Here is a 20,140-nt window from a genome sequence, read left to right as displayed (position 1 = left end):
TATATTTCTACTCCGCCCATCCATCTGGGTCTCCCCAGCCACTCTGGGCGGCTTCCAGCAGAAGGTTAAAAATACATTAAAACATCAGTTATTAAAAACTTCCCTAAACAGGGCTGCCTTCAGATGTCTTCTAAATGTCAGATAGCTGCTTATTTCCTTGACATCTGATGGTAGGGTGTTCCACAGGGAGGGTGCCATTACCAGGAAGGCCCTCTGCCTAGTTCCCTGTAACTTCGCTTCTCACAATGAGGGAACCGCCAGAAGGCCCTCGGCGCTGGACCTCAGTGTCCGGGCAGAGTGTGAGGGTGGAGACACTCCTTCAGGTATACAGGACCGAGGCAGTTTAGGGCTTTAAAGGTCAGCACCAACACTTTGAATTGTGCTCGGAAACGTACTGCGAGTATTGAAAACAGTTTAAAACAACTTAATATTTCAGAAATAAGGTGGGTCCTTAAAAATAATGAGTTGTGGGTACTTCGTACAAATTCTTTTGTTGGTGTAATGTATTTCTGGCCATGTTTTCTAAGTGTGTTGTCAGTTGCTTGGAGACATTTGCATAACAAAGAACTAAGAAGTCTTAACATGGTCAGAGTGCTGGAAGGGGCCCCCAAATGTCATCCAGACCAACCCACTGCAATGTAGGAATCTCAGCTAAAGCATCCATGGCAGATGGCCGTCCAACCTCTGCTTAAAAACCTCCAAGGACAGAGAGTCCACAACTTCCACTGTCAAACAGCTCTTACTGTCAGAAAGTTATTCCGTATGTTTAGTCTGTTAATAAGAATAGCTATATCCTTGCAATTATTGGTTTTCTGTGGAGGGCTGTGTACATATTGGTTACCAGTCTTTTTCTGAGCTCAGTTCAAAGTGTTGAGTTTTGGCCGTTAAAGCCAGGATGTGACCAGAGTACCTTGCAAATCGTCTCGCTACCCTCTCCTCATTCCCCAATGATCCTGAGATGGTACACCTTTTTATTGCACAGCAGAAGGCAAAATATATGTTCTGTGTTGCTCCAGAGTGACCGTGAGTTACAGGAAGGTGGGTGTCAGTTGTGTACAGTGCTGGAACACATGACCTGCAAGGTCCTCTTGAGTCTTTAATTTTATGGTGAGAGCAGACTAAAGGTTTCTCTAGTCCAGCAACATCTCCACAGATTCTATATTGCTGTGGGAAGTCTAGCCTAATTAATCGCTCTCTTAACAGTAAACTCTGCCTTCTGCATGTGGTGGTTTCCTTGTTACCCAGAACCAAGCTACATTGTTGACATACGAGAGGCCTCCATCAGTATTGGCATTCTGACGGTTCTTAAAGGACCCATGTTTAGATGAGCGTTCCGCCCGTTTTCTTAACTTTAACTCCCTGTTGTGAATGTTTAAATTGCTGCTTTAACAGAGTGCATTGCAGTAAATCCAATCTTGAATGTAAATTAAATAATAATAATAATAATAATTTATTATTTATACCCCGCCCATCTGGCTGAGTTTCCCCAGCCACTCTGGGCAGCTCCCAATCAAATGTTAAAAACAGTACAGCATTAAATATTAAAAACTTCCCTGAACAGGGCTGCCTTCAAATGTCTTTTAAAGATAGGATAGCTGCGTATTTCCTTCACATCTGAAAGGAGGGTGTTCCACAGGGTGGGCGCCACTACCGAGAAGGCCCTCTGTCTGGTTCCCTGTAATCTCACTTCTCACAATGAGGGAACCGCCAGAAGGCCCTCGGCGCTGGATCTCAGTGTCCGGGCTGAACGATGGGGGTGGAGACGCTCCTTCAGGTATACAGGACCGAGGCCGTTTAGGGCTTTAAAGGTCAGCACCAACACTTTGAATTGTGCTCAGAAACGTACTGGGAACCAGTGTAGGTCTTTCAAGACCGGTGTTATGCGGTCTCGGCAGCCACTCCCAGTCACCAGTCTAGCTGCCGCATTCTGGATTAATTGCAGCTTCCGGGTCACCTTCAAAGGTAGCCCCATGTAGAGTGCATTGCAGTAGTCCAAGTGGAAGATAACTAGAGCATGCACCACTCTGGCGAGACAGTCCGCAGGCAGGTAGGGTCTTAGCCTGCGTACCAGGTGGAGCTGGTAGACAGCCGCCCTGGACACAGAATTAACCTGTGCCTCCATGGACAGCTGTGAGTCCAAAATGACTCTGAGGCTGCGCACCTGGCCCTTCAGGGGCACAGTTACCCTATTCAGGACCAGGGAATCCCCCACACCAGCCTGCCCCCTGTCCCCCCAAAACAGTACTTCTGTCTTGTCAGGATTCAACCTCAATCCGTTAGCCGCCATCCATTCTCCAACCGCCTCCAGACACTCACACAGGACCTTCACCGCCTTCACTGGTTCTGATTTAAAGGAGAGGTAGAGCTGGGTGTCATCTGCATACTGATGATATTGATAATATTGGCAGTGGTGATTTTTTTGCAGCTCCAGTTTCCTATTTATATTTTGCTTTTGCTTTTTTTGTGTGTGTGGCTTGTTTGCAACAGCAAAGAAACCTTTGTCTGCATTGGGCTCCACGAAGGTGACCCCACCTGGAAGAAAAGCCACTCCCTTTGGCCGTGGGGCTCTTGTGAGAAGCTGGTGCCTTCAGAAACTCCCTTCGACCCCGGAGAGTGGATTGAGAGAACCAGAAACCTCTATAACTGGAGTGAGGAATATGGGAGGTGAGAACAGCAGAACTGGTGGCTGGGTTTGAAAGTTCGCAAACCTGGATGAGGAACTTGGGTGCAGTTACATCTGGCCTAGTTGCCCCCAATCTTCCTTGGCAACCTTAGCTCTTGAGCCATGGTGTTGGCCTCAGAAATGGGGGGTGGGGTGGCTTATGTTTGGTTTGCAAGCACCCTCCACAGAGGCTGGCCCCTCTCACTGTCCTCGGAGCTTGCATACCGGTAACCTCCTCTGGCTGACTTCCCAGACAGACCAGGGAGATTTTGATAGGCGACATTTCCCCAAGCGTGGGTAAAATGCACAACCCCTCCCTCCTGCTTCCGCAGGGGAAAGAAAATAAGTCAGAAATCTATTTACATGATGTTTATTTCTGACATTACAGCACTAGAGAAAAACACGTCCTTTCAGTTCAGTTCTTCTAGCACGTCTGACAAACTTCCTGAGCATGCGCAGTCGGAAGGTTTCAAGTTACACTCTTCACAAAGACTTATCCTGCCTGTGAACGTCCTGGGAAATTCTTCTTTCCCACAGATAGGCACATCATGTGATGTCAACAATCTGGGTGTCTGCAGCTGTGATATTTCCATATACTGACATCCTCCCCCATATGAATCATCGTTAGCTGCGGACAAAGCTTGATCCAGAGAAGAAAACAAACAGTTGTTATACATGTAACAATCCCCTGTTGTTTCAGTTCCACCCTTGGAACTACCCGCCACTGGTTTCACCAATGTAACTCTCTGGTTATCTGTTTTCCAAGGAACGAGTGCTTCTGCATTACCTTGGTTAGGGAATGTTGTGTTACGTTTAGCAACTCCCTGTTGTGTCTTTGTCTCTGACTTAGACATACCCGTAACCTGGCTTGAGTTGTCAACAATAGCAATACATGCAACAGCTGAACTAGCAAACTCTTGAGAATATCTCTTTGGTGGTACGCCCTTTGTGATTCTCTCAGACCTGCGTATGAGGTGCTGATCCTCCTTGTTGACTGGTTCAGTCTCAGGACTTTTCGGAGAACCAGTTCCAATAGTAAACAATGGTTCATCCTTAACCTGTGAAGATCTAGTCATCGTGTGTGAACCTTTCTCAATGACTGTGTCAACAGAACTCTCTGAGCTTTATAGTGTCACTTTCAGTACCACTATAATCAGAATAATCAAAGTCATCATCTGAATTGTCATCAGAAGTGGGAAATGTGTGAAAAATTACTCTCTCCTGTCCAGGAGCACTCTCTAGAAATTTTGTGAGAATCACCTGACCAGATTCAGACAAAATTACTCTGTAGAGACCCTTTTCATAACCCACAAAAATGCCTCTTGCATTCTTAACTCCATCTGGAGCTTCAGTCCTGATTTGAGATCCAAAAACCTTAAAATGTGCTAGAGAAGGTTTTCTGTGGAACAGCCTCTCAAAAGGAGAACATTCCATACCTTTTGAAACCTTTCTCACCCAAGTGTAACAAAAACATGATAAAGATTCAGCCCAAAACTCATGTGGCAAGTGTGAACTCAGCAATTGTGCCTTCATGCCATTCTGCAATTCTTTGTTCACTTTTACACAAACAGTTTTGTTCCATGCAGCTTCAGAAACAGCAACCTTGTGCTCTATCCCTTGCTTCTCAAGGAAATCCTGAAAATCCTGTGAAAGAAAAATTGGCTTCTCATCTGTGAAAAGAAAATCAATTTTAGCATCATGAATATTCTTAACCTTATCACAAAACTCCTTAAACCTTTCTAAGGTTTCTCTGGGACTCTGCAAAATGTAAATCCATACATATTGAGAAAAATGATCAACACATATAAGATAGTATTTTGCATTGCCTCTAGAAGGTGCTAGAGGACCAATTACATCAGCATACACTCGCTGAAAAACACTGTTAATCTTTGTTGCCTTTCCTCTCGTGTCTTCTTTCGAGATACCTGCAAGAGAAAGCATTTTAGATTCAGATGCATTACAGTTTATGCAATCACTTTGATCAAAAGTCAACAAATACAGTCCATCTTTCTCTCTGGCAGAAAGATACAGCTCTCCATCTTTGAAGATTTTGCAGCTTTCTCTATCATAGGACAAAATCAGTCCTTTCTTTGTGATCTGCGAAACACTCAGCAGATTGAACTTTAAATCAGGAACCAAGTACACATTGTTAATAGTCAAGTTCAGACTTTCAAGATACACAGTTCCAAACCCGGTCGCTTTCAGCTCCTGGCCATTGGCCTGTTTCACAGTGAAGCGCTGCTTCTTAAACATAGAAAACAGTTCTTGGCACGACGTCATGTGTTGCGTGCAGCCCGTGTCCAAAACAAAAGCGTTTTCCACTTCTGGTGTGGCTTTTAGTGACATCAAAGCCATAGCTGGTTCCACCTGGGACTTAGTATGAATCTTGCCTGATGCCTCAGGCTTTGCAGAGCTCCCCTTAGCTCCTTTCTGCTGACGTGGCCTCTTACAGTCCCTCTGTAGATGCCCAGGCTGGCCACAAGTGCAACAACAAACAACGTTCAGAGCTTCAGCTTGCTCTTCTCTTGCAATAGCAGTGGGGGTGCTACAACTCCAAGCCGCACTCCCCCTGTCAGCAACATCCGTTGCAGCAAGAACAGGAACATCTACAGCAACAGCAGCAACAGTTCCTTCACTCCCCCTTTTGGGGTGAAAGCTCTCTTCAGCTTTCAATGAGCTTCCAAGAATCTGGCTATTGCTTTCTTGGCTCTCTCTCTCTGGTGGTGCAGTCAACTCTTGGCCCTTGCTTCCCATCCCAGCTACACAAGCTTCCCGGAGGGATTGCCAAGCGATTTGTGGCTCTTCAGCACCCAACAGAATTGGCTCAAGATAAGCTTCCACATTCTCCGCCAGAATTCTGATCAAACGCTGCTTAAGCTCATTTTGAACTTCAGCCTTTCTCCCCTGTGCATGTACAGCAACAGGCTGTGGGGTTTGTACTAAGTCCCATAATTGCTCTCCCACCAGCAAGAATTCCATTGCAAATGACCATTCTAGCCAGTTTTGGCTATTCAGTTTCTGAGAGAACAGAGCCATCTTTAATCCCAAGCTGCAGCTTCAGCTACAAGCTGGAAAATCCAAAAGTATGTCCTGTTTAATAATAATAATAATAATAATAATAATAATAATAATAACAACAACAATAATTATTTTTATTTATACCCCGCCCTCCCCAGCCTCAGAGCGGCTTACAAGCAATAATAAAAACAAGTTAAATGATTACAACTTAAAAACAAAATTAAAAATACAACATTAAAATATTGAAACATTAAAATATTAAAATGTAGCCTCATCGCAGGAGGAGAAGGAAAAGAAAAAAGAAAGAGGGAGGGAATCAAATTGGCTCCAAGCCAAAGGCCAGGCGGAACAACTCTGTCTTACAGGCCCTGCGGAAAGAAATCAGATCCTGCAGGGCCCTGGTCTCATGAGGCAGAGCGTTCCACCAGACCGGAGCCAGAGTTGAAAAGGCCCTGGCTCTGGTTGAAGCCAATCTAACTTCCTTAGGGCCTGGGACCACTAGGGTGTTGCTATTATGGACCTTGAGGCTCTCCATGGGGCATACCGGGAGAGGCGGTCCTGTAGGTACGAGGGTCCTAGGCCGTGAAGGGCTTTAAAGGTCAAAGGCAGCACCTTAAATCTGATCCTGTACTCCACCGGGAGCCAGTGCAGCTTGAAAACCACTGGGTGAATATGCTCCCATGGCAGAGACCCCGTGAGGAGCCTTGCTGCAGCATTCTGCACCCGCTGGAGTTTCTGGGACAGCTTCAAGGGCAGCCCTGCGTAGAGCGAATTACAGTAGTCAAGCCTGGAGATGACTGTCGCATGGATCACTGTGGCCAGGTCGGGGCGGGAAAGGTAAGGGACCAACTGCTTGATGCGGCAAAGGTGGAAAAATGTCGCCTTGGCTGTTGCTGTAACTTGCGCCTCCGTGGAAAGGGAGGCGTCAAGGATTACACCCAAACTCTTAACGAAAGGCAATGGCACTAATTGGGCCCCCGCAAGAGAAGGGAGTTGGTCCCTCATCCCCATGCCATCCTCACCTAGCCATAGGACCTCTGTCTTTGAAGGATTTAGTTTCAATCGGCTCCCACGAAACCATCCAGCTACAGCTTCCAAGCATCTGGTCAGTGTGTTCGGGGCCGAGTCGGTGTGGCCATCCATCAGCAGATAGAGCTGAGTGTCATCAGCATATTGGTGACAACCCAGCCCAAAGCTCCGGATAATCTGGGCAAGGGGGCGCATAAAGATGTTAAAAAGCATTGGGGAGAGGATTGCGCCCTGCGGCACTCCACACACCAAGGAGTGGCACGACAACATTTCCCTCCCTAGTGCCACCCTCTGTCCCCGACCAGAGATAAAAGAGCACAGCCAGTTACGGGCTATGGCCTGTATCCCCACGTCTGCGAGGCGGTGGTCCAGAAGATCATGATCGACCATGTCAAAGGCTGCTGACAAATCTAAAAGGATCACCAGTCCTGACCCGCCTCGATCCAGCTGTCTACGGAGATCGTCTGTTAGGGCAACCAGAGCCGTCTCGGTCCCAAAACCAGGACGGAAACCGGACTGAAATGGATCTAAAGCCGATGTTTCCTCCAGAAACCTACCAAGCTAGCAACCGCTCTCTCAATTACCTTACCCAGATATGGAAGATTTGAAACTGGGCGGTAATTGGATAGGTCTAAGGGATCTAATGAAGTTTTCTTTAAGAGTGGACATATCACTGCTTCCTTCAGTTCCCCTGGGAATGTCCCCGTGTCAAGGGACAAATTGATAATTTCAACCAGGGGGGTCCGCGCAACATCTGGACACTCCCTAATCAGCCAAGACGGGCACGGATCAAGGAGGCAGGTGGTGGGCCTACCAACTTGGAGGAATCTATCCACATCAGCAGGGAGTATTCGATCGAAATGGTCCAACACTGGACCTGAAGTCAGTCAAGGGGCCTCCAGTTCAGTCACTGTATCTAAATTGGCAGGGAGGTCATGGCGGAGCAACAGGACTTTCTCCGCAAAAAAGCTCGCGAATGCCTCACAGCTGTGGGTCGAATTTGTGCTTAAATTTGGTTGTCCTCCTAAGGACGTTATTGATCTAATTATTCTAAAAAGTTGTGCCGGGCGACAGCTAGCGGATGCAATGGAAGCTGCAAAGTAAGATTTCTTAGCAGCTTTCATAGCCATCTCATAGGCTTTCATAAGCGTCCTATAAGATGTTCTTGAGGCTCCATCACGAGTCCATCGCCATACTCGCTCTAGCCGTCTGAGATCCCGCTTCATTTTCCAGAGCAACTAAATAAGAATTAGAGGGAGGGGTGTTTTTTTGTCCCGTGTTGCTCTTTGCTCTTCCATCATAACCAGAATGCTTTGCAGAATGAGACATGGTGTGCAAATGCACTCGACATCCCACAGTTCAGGCGCCCCACAGAATTTTGCTGTCCCCGACGCAGAATGTCTTTGAGCGCCAAATTCCAGTGTTTGTACAGCGTAACCCTGTTTAATATTCTCAGTCTCTCTGTGACCTTTTCATGTCTGATGATCCAGTTAATCAGCTCCTGTTGTTCACTTCTTAAAGGTTCGATTCATCTTCATGGGAGTTGGTGGCAAACGAAGAGATGTGGCAAGCCAGGTGAGGGCCCCCAATCCACCCACCCCCCACATTTCCCCTTCTGAATGGGTTCTAAAAGGAAGGGAGACACCATGGTGTCCACACGGGCCTTCATTTGGGAAACGACTACAGTGGTGCCTCGCAAGACGAAATTAATCCGTTCCGCAAGTCTCTTCGTCTTGCGGTTTTTTCGTCTTGCGAAGCACGGCTATTAGCGGCTTAGTGGCTATTAACGGCTTAGCGGCTATTAACGGCTTAGCGGCTTTAAGAAAAAGGTAACAAACTCGCAAGAACTCGCAAGACGTTTCGTCTTGCGAAGCAAGCCCATAGGGAAATTCGTCTTGCGGAACGACTCAAAAAACGCAAAACCCTTTCATCTAGCGAGTTTTTCGTCTTGCGAGGCATTCGTCTTGCGGGGCACCACTGTATCTTCTTCTTCTTCTTCTTTGGCGATCCCTCATAGCCGAGTAAGATTGTCTTCCAAAACAGAGTTTTAGCATTGAGTCCGTAAGTGACCGTGGAGGCCAATTCTGGATCCACACGTCCTTCCACAGTGGGGACATGGGTTTCCAGGTGGGAGTTGATCACGGTGTGGATTTGCCAAGCGTATCTTCCTCCTAGCATGTTTCTCCCTTGCGTCCTGAGTTCGAGCGTCTTCAAAGTCCATGACACCTTTGGCGAAGGCTGTTCTCCAGCTGGAGCGCTCGCAGGCCAGTGTTTCCCAGTTGTCAGTGCTTATACTACATTTTTTTTAGAGTTTTAAACCTCTTTTGTTGACCACCAGCATTACGCTTTCCATTTTTAAGTAGTTTTTAAGTAGTCCATTTTTAAGTAGAGTACAGTGGATGCTCGGGTTGCGAACGTGATCCGTGCTGGATGCACGTTCGCAACCTGCAGCAGCGTGTCTGCGCGCGGGCGGGTTGTGATTTAGCGCTTCTGTGCGTGCGTGACCCCTGAAACCCAGAAGTAACCCGTTCTGGTATTTCCGGGTTTCAGTGGGTCCGTAACTTGAAAAAATGCATCCTGAAGTGTCTGTAACCCGAGGTATGACTGTAGTTGCTTTGGAAGACGATAATCAGGCATCCGAACAACATGACCAGTCCAATGAAGTTGATGTTGAAGAATCGCTATAGCTCAGTGGCAGAGCCCCTGCTTTGAATGCAGAAGGTCTTTGATTCAGTCCCTGATAGCATCTCTAGGTAGGACTGAGAGTGCTCCTTCCTGAAACCCCCCAAGAACCACCACGAATCTGTGACCCTGAGCTAGATTGACCAATGGCCCAACACAATGTAAGGTTGCTTCCTTTAAGGAGAGGGCCATGGCTCAGTGGTGGAGCACACAGAAGGTTCCAGCTTCGATCCTCTGCATCTCCAGATCCCCTGTCCTGAAACTCTGGAGAGCTGCTGCCGTTCAGTGTGGACCATACTGAGCTAGATGGGCCAATGGTCCAGCCATAAGGCAGCTTCCTACCTTCCTGTGATAATTGTGCCAGAAGCTGCAGCAGTAAAACTGCTTTCGTGTTTGCAAAGCTAAGCAGTGTCCCGTATGGTTTCAAATTGGGTGGGGGAACTCAGTGATGAGATTCCAGCAATGCAGGGGTTGGACTAGATGACCCTGGGGGTCCCCTCCAACTCCGCAGTTCTGTAATTAATAAGCAGGTGACACAATGAAGGCATTGGAGAAATATAGGAAGCAGCATTTGGTGACCTGCAGTCAGATGCAAATAGTGTCTGCGTGAACCTTTGTGAATGCAAATAATTTCAAGCAGTGTTTCTCAACCTTGGGTCTCCAGCTGTTTTTGGACTACAACTCCCATCATCCCTGACCACTGGTCCTGCTAGCTAGGGATGATGGGAGTTGTAGTCCAACACCGTCAAGTAGAGGAAGGCTGCTTGGAAGCCTCATTTGCTTAGCCCCAACCCAGCAATAATACAGCAATACAACTGCTAGCTTGTTTGCAAAGCTAAGCAGGGTCCTGTACGGTTTCAAATTGGATGGGGCCCCCTGCATGTTGAGGTTCCAGCATTGCAGTGGGTTGGACTAGATGACCCTGGAGTTCCCTTCCAACTCTAGAATTTTATTATTCTATACTGCCACCATCTTGGGCACCACACCTCTGGCATAGTTTCTCTGGCTCCATGTCCTCAGCCCACCCTGGTTCAGGGGCACCAGCTGGTATTTAAAGAACCCTTAACCCTGACAGTAATGTGCTTCGGTTAGAATTCCTGCTCTGTGATTGCCGTCATGGGATTATTGTCTATCACATGGCGGTTTATGTTTTGACTCCACAGAGTGGGAAGTGACGGAGACAGGATGTTTGTGTTACTGTGTTCCATGTAGTGGGACTATTGTCCTTTGTTCTTTTTCTCTTTGCTGTGTGATGCTAGAGAGAGAGGGAGCCATGTTGCAGTGCTCCGTGTGTGTTTATAGGTAAATAAAGTAGATTAGCCAAAATGCTGAGTTGCTGAGGTCTGTTACGCATGATGCGCAAACTCTGCGGATCCCTGAGTGTGCCAGTGTCAGTTGGCATCGGTCGCTGTGACGTTCGGGCTGAAGAAAGCTTTTGAAGCTCCCGAACGATCAACCAGGAGGGAGAGAACGTGCCAGTCGGGCATGTGTCTCTGCCAGGGTCCTACTCGAGTGTAGGCTGAGCTCCTAACAGCTTCCACTTTTTTGCAGGATGAAGACAGCCTTCTTCATTTTTGACCTAGCGGAAACGGCTCGTGTGTCTACGGATGTGAAAGCCCAGCTTTATACATACTCTTACAAGGTAGGTACCTTGTATTCTTTAACTTAAAGAAGCAGAGAGGAAGGCTTAGTGTGTATGATGGAGTGCTGTCCTGCTTTCTGACCTGGATCCCCAAGGAAACTTCCATTCTTCGCTCCCTTCCCTACCATCTTCCTTTCCAAAGCTCTCTCATTTCCCTTCCTTTTCGCTCTGCTGGACCAGTCTTCCTGTGGCATCACAGCAGCACAGCCAATTACTGCCTGAGGCTTTGTCAGCTGCAGGCACAAAACCTCAAAGGTTTCAATCCTGTGCACACTTACCTGGGAGTAAGTCCTGTTGAATTCAGCGGGACTTCCCTCTTCATAGATATGCATCAGATTGGGCTGTGTCTTACGATGTGTTTTTGTTGAACATTGTCAGGGAACTGCCATCGGAAGGAAGGGAAGTGAAAGGGCTCACACAGGTTGGGAGAGACTCAGCAGCTGAAGAGGGAACCAGTAGGGGGAGAGGAGCTGAGCTGAGGGAAAGTGAGCTGGAGGGATGGCTCAGAGACACTTCCAGCGAAAACAGTGGGGAGGTTTCAGGACCTCCTGTAGGGACACCCACTCCTCGCCGGAAACTGTCACGCAGAGAGTCCAGAAGACGTGTTTCCGTTAAGGAGCTTTTATGTTGGAAGCGATTCCGAAAGCAACCGCTGTCGGAATCTGCCAGCGACTGACGGAGCCATGTTTAAGGGGCTCCGTTACAGACAGAGGTTTGCAAACTTGACCAAACTCTGAGGGACTAGGATTTTACACACAAGCAGCTCATCGTCCCATCACAGCATTCCGACAGTCTCTGTGAGCTGTTTGTGCAGGAGAAGGCATCATGAGCAACCCAGCCGGAACCGGAGAAGCAGGAGCTGGAGCGGGTCCAAGCCTGGAAGAAAGGTACCGGGTGTTGGAGGTCCAGCTAGCGCTGCAGACGGCGAGGCTTGAGGAGAGGAGGGCTCAGGATGCAGACAAAAAGGGGAAAGACACCCAGCTCGTCAGAAAGGTACCAGGATTGGTGCAGAAGTTTGGGGGGGAGCCCAAAGACTATCATGGCTTTCGGACAGAAATGCAATATGCCCTCAATCTGCAGTTTGATGAATTCCCTGACGAGGAATCACGAGTGGCTTTCGTGATTGGGCATCTTGAAAAGGGGGCGAGAGACTGGGTTAGACCCCTGATGGCAGCGAATAGTGACGTCCTAAAGGACACGATGAAGTTCTTTCGCGCCATGGATCTGATGTTTTCCAGCGATATTGAACAGGGAGTGGTGCGCAGACAGTTAATGGCTTGCAAATAGGGGAGCCGATCTGTCCGTGAGTACTGGACTGAGTTCACCATGTTGATCCATAAATTGGGGTGGGATCTATCGGCGGAACCCATTCAAATGCTCTTTGAAGAAGGGCTTTCTTCGGCTGTGAAAGACGAACTTTCCCGGGCGCCCAGGGCGGAGTCTATGGACCAGCTGACCAAATCAGCGCTGACCATAGGAGCGCGCCAGGAGGCGAGAGCATTGGAGAGGCGGGAAGGGAAGGGGGAACGTTGGAAGGAGTTCCGCATTCCAGACATTCCAGAGCCAACTTTCCCGCCGGCAGAGCCGATGGAAATCGGAACAGCGCGCGCGCGCGCAGTTTCAAAGCCCAGTGAGGGGGGAAAGAAGGAGGGAAAAGGCGCCCGGAAATGCTATCTCTGCCAACAGCCAGGTCACTTTGCCAGAGTCTGCCCCCAGAGGAAGGAATGGCAAGGGATGGTAGGAGCTGTGGAGGGAAGAGAGGAAGAAATACCGGAGCAAGTAAAAGCCAACGCCTGGCTGCCACCGTCGGGGCACAGCAGCCAGGCCAAAGAGCAGTGAAAGTGCCCACGCCAGAACCTCCTAAACCCGCCCTAGTGATAGAAGTGGTGCTAGAGCTGCCAAACGGACACCCTCTAAAGATAAAGGCGCTGTTGGACTCAGGCAGCTCCTGCAATTTCATGAGCAAAGAGTTTGCAGCTGAACACCAGATACAGACGATCCCTTTAAGCAACCCCCTGCAGGTGACCACGATCGATGGCAGGGAGCTGTTGGGAGGAGAAGTCAGCTTGCAGACCGTCCCAATGATAATGAAGGTGGCAAGGCACACCGAACTGATAGCGTTTAATGTGGCCACCTTGGGAGGAGCTCCCATTATATTGGGGATGAGCTGGCTAGCGTTACATGATCCGCTGGTGGGCTGGCATCAGAGAGTGGTTTCTTTTGGTTCAGCACATTGCTTAGAACACTGCAAAGAGGGAAAGGGTTTGGCAGGGGCCCAAGCCACCCTAGCAGGGACTGAAGTAACGGAGAACGTGAAGGTACCACGACAATACGCAGATCTCCGCGACGTCTTCAGCGAAAGGGAAGCTGACCAACTACCTCCGCATAGACCCTTTGACTGTCAAATCAATTTACTCCCTGGGGCACAGCTCCCTGTAGGCAAGCTGTACGCCATGTCAGACAGAGAGATGCAGGAGCTAAGAGAGTTCATTGACAAGAACCTGAAGAGAGGGTTCATCAGAGAGTCCAGGGCGGTGGGGGGCAGCCCAGTGTTTTTTGTGGATAAAAAAAACACGAACAAGCCGAGGCTGGTGTGTGACTTCAGGGCCTTAAATGCAGTGTCAGAACCAGTGGCTTTCCCTATGCCCAGGATTGACGACATTTTGACAAGGGTGCGGAAGGGAAAGATTTTCACAAAGCTGGACCTAAGGGGGGCGTACAACCTGATACGAATAAGGAAGGGGGATGAATGGAAAACCACCATGTTCACCCCTTTAGGGGCATTTGAATATTTAGTTATGCCCTTCGGCCTACAAGCAGGCTCCGCATGCTTTCAATCGTTTATGAACCACGTCCTGGGGCCTTTGCTTTACAAGAATTGTGTGGCCTTCTTAGACGACGTGTTGGTGTATTCTGAGAATGAGGAGCAGCATGTGAGAGACGTCAGAGAAGTGTTGAGCAGGCTGCAAGCCAACCAGCTGTGGGTGAAACTGGAGAAGTGTCAGTTTCATACCAAGGAGGTGGAATTCCTGGGGTATCGCCTGTCAGACAAGGGATTGGCCATGGATCCCGGCAAGGTCCAGGCGGTGCTGGAATGGAAAACACCCAAAACAAGGAAGGATGTGCAGAGGTTCCTAGGATTTGGGAACTTCTATCGTAAGTTCATCCGAAACTTTGCCCACCTGACGGCGCCCATTACGGACTGTCTCAGCAGTAAGAAGAAGTTCGTTTGGACTGAGGAGGCGGAGCGAGCATTTGAGGAACTAAAAAGGGCCTTCGCCTCGGAACAACAACTCCTGCATGTGGATTTACAAAAACCGATGAGAGTGGAAACTGACGCATCAGACAGAGCGATTGGGGCGGTGCTTCTGCAGCCAGGGGAGGAGGAGTCAGAGTGGAGACCGTGTGCCTTTTTTTCGCGAAAGCTGAACAAATCCGAGAGGAACTACACGGTGTATGACCGAGAACTACTAGCCATTCATGAGGCGTTCCGGAGATGGAGGCACCTGCTAATTGGCGCACAACATAAGGTGCAAGTGTGCACTGACCACAAGAACCTAGAGTATTGGAGGACGGCACGAGTGCTCAACCAACGGCAAGTGAGATGGGCCCAGGAGTTCTCCAAATTTAACTTTGAGATTTGTTACGTGCCAGGCCCAGAGAACATTAGGGCGGACGCTCTCTCACGCAAACCTGAATATTTGGAGGGGGAGGGAGCACCCGAAGAGAGACATGTCATTCCAGAGGACCGCTGGGTGTGTGGGGCGGCATTGGTGGGACAAAGAGAACTGGTAGAGGAAACAGAGAATGATGAATACGCCCAGAATAAGCTCAGAGGTCTTAGGGGTGAGGGAGAGGAACCAGGGGGTTTCGAGGAAAGAAATGGAGCTTTGTATTACAAAGGGGCACTGTATATCCCTGAAGGAGACTTAAGGGGGAGGGTACTCAAGCAGTTGCACGACAGCCCCACGGCGGGGCATTTTGGACAACACAAAACCATGTGGTTGGTCACCAGGGAATTTTGGTGGCCTAAGGTGAGGGAAGATGTACGGGAGTATGTAAGAGGGTGTGAGCAATGCCAGCGAGCCAAAGGGGAGAGGCGGGCACTGGCGGGGCTATTAGAACCCTTACCAACCCCAGAACGACCTTGGGAGGCAGTGTCGATAGATTTTATGACTGATCTGCCGAAGTCCAAGGGGAAAACAGCCATCATGGTGGTGGTAGACCTACTAACAAAGATGTGCCACTTTGTAGCCTGCTCGCATGCAGTCACGGCGGAAGAAACAGCGAAGTTATTTGTAGAACACATTTTTAGGTTGCACGGGGTGCCATTGAGGGTGGTCTCAGACCGAGGAAAACAATTTACTTCCAGGTTCTGGAGGAAGCTCATGAGCTTACTGCAGGTGGAGGTCAACTTTTCGACTGCCCGGCACCCTGAAACCAACGGGTAGGCGGAAAGAGCAAACGGTGTCCTCCAGCAATACCTGAGGTGTTATGTCAATGACAGAGAGAATGACTGGGTAGAAAAGTTGGCGCTGGCGGAATTTGCCTACAACAATGCCGAGAATGTGTCCACAGGGATGAGCCCCTTCTTGGCTAATTATGGGTGTCATCCCAGGGGTTTCCCAGGGGGAGAAGGGGAGAGATGGAGCGTCCCGGCAGCCGAGCATTTTGTAGAAGAAATGGAAGCAATCCATCGTCAGCTCCAACTCAACTTAGAAAGGGCGAAGGAAGAATACAAGAGGCAGGCAGACAAGAACCGAAGGGAAGGTGAAACCATAAGGGTGGGAGATAGGGTGTGGCTGTCAACCCAAGGGTTGCCGTTCAAAGGAGGTTGTAAGAAATTAAGACCCAGGAGATTGGGTCCCTTTGAGGTCATTCAACAGGTCAACCCAGTGGCTTTCAGGCTCCGGTTACCCAACCACATGAAACTGCACCCAGTATTTCACAGGTCGTTACTGTCACCGTATGAGGGGGGACGAGAAGGGATGGCCACTCGGGGACCGGTCATAGAAGAAAGGGAATGCAGCAGCCATGTGGCAGAAATCCTCGACGCCAGGTGGAAGGGGGATCAGGTGGAGTATTTGGTAGCGTGGGAAGGAGAACCGGAGTCAGAAAACACTTGGGTAATGGCAGAAGATATCAATGACGAGGTATTGATAGAAACGTTCCATCAAAGGTTCCCAAGGAAACCTCAGCCTGTGGAGAGGTTCCGGAGGGAATACTTTGGGACCACCGATGAGGAGGAGGAGTTGGAAGGATTCTTGGACTCGGAAGGGGAAGGGGAGATGGACTCTGAGGAGGAGGAGTACTTCGAGACCAGGAACCGCAACAGGTGGAGAGAAGTGTTCGAGACATCGGAAGATGAAGGAAGTTCATTCCGGGGTTTTGCCTCCTCACCGCCCGTAGAGGAGGGGGCGAGAGGGGATGAAGGGGGCCCTGGAGGGGAGGTGGATGTCAGGGAACTGCCATCGGAAGGAAGGGAAGTGAAAGGGCCCACACAGGTTGGGAGAGACTCAGCAGCTGAAGAGGGAACCAGTAGGGGGAGAGGAGCTGAGCTGAGGGAAAGTGAGCTGGAGGGATGGCTCAGAGACACTTCCAGCGAAAACAGTGGGGAGGTTTCAGGACCTCCTGTAGGGACACCCACTCCTCGCCGGAAACTGTCACGCAGAGAGTCCAGAAGACGTGTTTCCGTTAAGGAGCTTTTATGTTGGAAGCGATTCCGAAAGCAACCACTGTCGGAATCTGCCAGCGACTGACGGAGCCATGTTTAAGGGGCTCCGTTACAGACAGAGGTTTGCAAACTTGACCAAACTCTGAGGGACTTGGATTTTACACACAAGCAGCTCATCGTCCCATCACAAACATGTACTACTTTTCTGCAGTTTTGAACGAATACATAACTTATTTTTTATGGATATTTGGTGCATCAAGCGTGACCTTTAAAAAAATAACCTGAGTGTTAGTTTAAAATTTGAGAAAAATGAGGGCATGGTACGAACACGCGGCATTTCTGCAGGTTTTCTGCAAATGTTTGGGAAGCAGGGTGGATATAAATCAATTTTTTTAAAAAAAATATTTTTTAAAAAAGTTTTTTTATTTAAATCAGATTTTTTCCTATTTAAATCAATTTTTTTTTAATTTAAATCGGATTTTTAAAATAAAATGCTTTTGGAGGAAAAATATTTCTGCGGATAGTTTTCTATTTAAGTTACATTTTTGTCCAAAGGCTATTCATCAGGAAATAAGAATTTGTTTTAAGTTTTTCATGTGTGCTAAAACTCAGTCTAAGTTTATTTTATAAAAAAAAGTTTGACCACATTAGTCAACAAACATGCATACATATGCTATAATGTTATTGTTTTAGTTAAATAGATTGTTTAAATTGTTATTAAGGAAATTATTATTTTTCTCCTTCTAATAAAGTGCAGTGGAAAAGTTGTCCAAATATAAACAGTTACTGTGTATACTCGAGTATAAGCTGACCTGAATATAAGCAGAGGCATCTCATTTTAGCACAAAAAAACTGGGAAAACTTATTGACTCGAGTATAAGCCGGTTCACCATACCACAAACTTGGTGGTGGCATAGGTGTCAACTTTTCCCTTTTCTTGCGAGGAATCCTATTCGGAATAAGGGAATTTCCCTTCAAAAAAGGGAAACGTTGACAGCTATGGATGGTGGCGACAGCAGCGGAGGAAGAACAAGCAGCCCAAAAGGGCTGCTTTCGGGCTGCTCGTTCCTCCGCCGCCGCCAACGGCATAGGCAGAGAAGGAGGAAGGAGCAGGGGCTCCTTTCGGGCCAGTCGTCCCTCCGCCGCTGCCTCTGCCGCTCACAAGAGCAGGCATGGGAGCCGCGGTTGGGAGGGGCACAGCGCAGCCGCCGCCGCCCGCCACACTTGAGTATAAGCCGAAGGGGGCTTTTTCAGCATAAAAAATGTGCTGAAAAAGTCGGCTTATACTCGGATATACAGTGGTACCTCGGGTTAAATACTTAATTCGTTCCGGAGGTCCGTTCTTAACCTGAAACTGTTCTTAACCTGAAGCACCACTTTAGCTAATGGGGCCTCCCGCTGCTGCCACCGCCGCACAATTTCTGTTCTCATCCTGAAGCAAAGTTCTTAACCTGAAGCACTATTTCTGGGTTAGCGGAGTGTGTAACCTGAAGCGTATGTAACCTGAAGCGTAAGTAACCCGAGGTACCACTGTATACGGTAACTTACTAAACCTCACAATAATTTCATAATGATCGGTCTATGTATTTCTAACAGTATAACCAAATCAGTAATTTTTGATATACAGTGGTACCTCGGGTTACAGACGCTTCAGGTTACAGACTCCGCTAACCCAGAAATAGTACCTCGGGTTAAGAACTTTGCTTCAGGATGAGAAGAGAAATTGCACGGCGGTGGCGGCGGCAGCAGGAGGCCCCATTAGCTAAAGTGATACCTCAGGTTAAGAACAGTTTCAGGTTAAGAACGGACCTCTGGAACGAATTAAGTACGTAACCAGAGGTACCACTGTAACTGTAAAAACTACTCTGAAAATTTATTATTCCCAAAATGAAACCTTCATCTGGTTGTAAATATTTGACTAGTGATTTAAATCAGATCCATCCTGTTTGGAAGAGTCTTCAAAACTGAGTTCTCCCCCCATTGTCCCTAGCTGTACAGGGAGATCGTCAGCACCCACAAAGTGCACCCGGTCAACTGGCACAAGAACTACGCGATTGCCTGCGAGAGGATGTTGCACCTTCAGCCGGAAAGGGAAGACCCGGAACTGCTCTTGTCAGAAGTCATCAAGCACTTCCTCCTCTACACGGAGAAAGCAGCAGACGAGCCCCAGCAAGGCAGTATCTTGCAAGCCGTGAAACACCTGAAGAAGGAACTTCGGGGGTTGAGACAAATGAAAAAGGGCGGGGAGACTTTTCAGCAAAGCACAAAGTGAAGGAGCTGTGGACAACACATAGAAAAGAACTCTTGGGGAAATAATGAAAAGCTAAGTTGAGCGGTCTATGGGTGGAAGCGAAGCCAAGCTGTTGGTTGCTTACTTTGTTAAAAAAATGGGGGGAGGGCAGGGCCAGATTTAGGTTTGATGAGGCCCTCAGCTACTGAAGGTAATGGGGCCCTTTATACGTCCAGCTGTCCTTTGTCAACAACAAATGGTCGCTGTTTTTTTCTGTTGAATATATGCTATATGGTAATTGATGGACCTAGTAGGTATCTAAAGCCATTTGCACATAACAAAATATGTGTTTTATCAAAGTAATTGATACAGAAATGAGCAAACCAGTGATATTTTAGGGAGCAGGCTAGCAGGCGGGGCCCATGACTTACATCATAGGAGCCTACACAACACAAAGTACTGTTGCTGTATGTAGGTTTTATTTTATTGGTTTTTTATCTTATATTTTGGAAATGTACATCCAGTTTTTTCCCCTTTAAATTTTTTTGGGGGCCCCCAAGAGAGTGGGGCCCTAAGCTATAGCTTGTTTAAAGGTAAAGGGACCCCTGACCATTAGGTCCAGTTGCGGATGACTCTGGGGTTGTGGCGCTCATCCTGCTTTATTGGCCAAGGGAGCTGGCGTACAGCTTCCAGGTCATGTGGAACCAGAGCAGCGCACGGAAACGCCGTTTACCTTCCCGCTGGAGCAGTACCGATTTATCTGCTTGCACTTTGACGTGCTTTCGAACTGCTAGCTTATCCATAAATCTGGCACTGGGGGAGGGTCTAAGAAAGGGGTGAAATGATAGAGGCTTTATGAAATGGCATCAAACAAACAAACTAAAACAATGTGCAAGCTGGGAAAGTAGACAGAGAAGCATTTCTCTTTTTGCCAATAGTACTGGTGGCGCTGTGGGTTAAACCACAGAGCCTAGGACTTGCCGATCAGAAGGTCGGCTGTTTGAATCCCCGTGACAGGGTGAGCTCCCGTAGCTCGGTCCCTGCTCCTGCCAACCTAGCAGTTCGAAAGCACGTCAAAGTGCAAGTAGATAAATAGGTACCGCTCCGGCGGGAAGGTAAACGGTGTTTCCGTACACTGCTCTGGTTCGCCAGAAGCGGCTTAGTCATGCTGGCCACATGATCCAGAAGCTGTACGCCGGCTCC

General features: G+C 48.3%; 1 protein-coding gene across 1 annotated transcript in view; it reads left to right on the top strand.

Moving 5' to 3' along the window:
* TMEM260 (transmembrane protein 260) overlaps window positions 1-19,081 on the top strand; it is a 69,250-nt gene extending 50,169 nt beyond the window's left edge. The window contains exons 13-16 of the mRNA XM_080974563.1: window positions 2,488-2,664; window positions 8,231-8,284; window positions 10,943-11,033; window positions 18,698-19,081. Of these exons, the coding sequence (XP_080830689.1) occupies window positions 2,488-2,664; window positions 8,231-8,284; window positions 10,943-11,033; window positions 18,698-18,979 (604 nt within the window). The 3' untranslated portion in view covers window positions 18,980-19,081. The remainder of the gene's footprint in view (window positions 1-2,487; window positions 2,665-8,230; window positions 8,285-10,942; window positions 11,034-18,697) is intronic.
* The last annotated feature ends 1,059 nt before the right edge of the window (window positions 19,082-20,140 follow it).

This window comes from Podarcis pityusensis (assembly GCF_964106645.2).
Source record: "Podarcis pityusensis genome assembly, chromosome: 1".
NCBI lineage: Eukaryota > Metazoa > Chordata > Lepidosauria > Squamata > Lacertidae > Podarcis > Podarcis pityusensis.
Note: the sequence above shows the minus strand (reverse complement) of the source record. Positions and strands in the feature narration are given on the sequence as shown.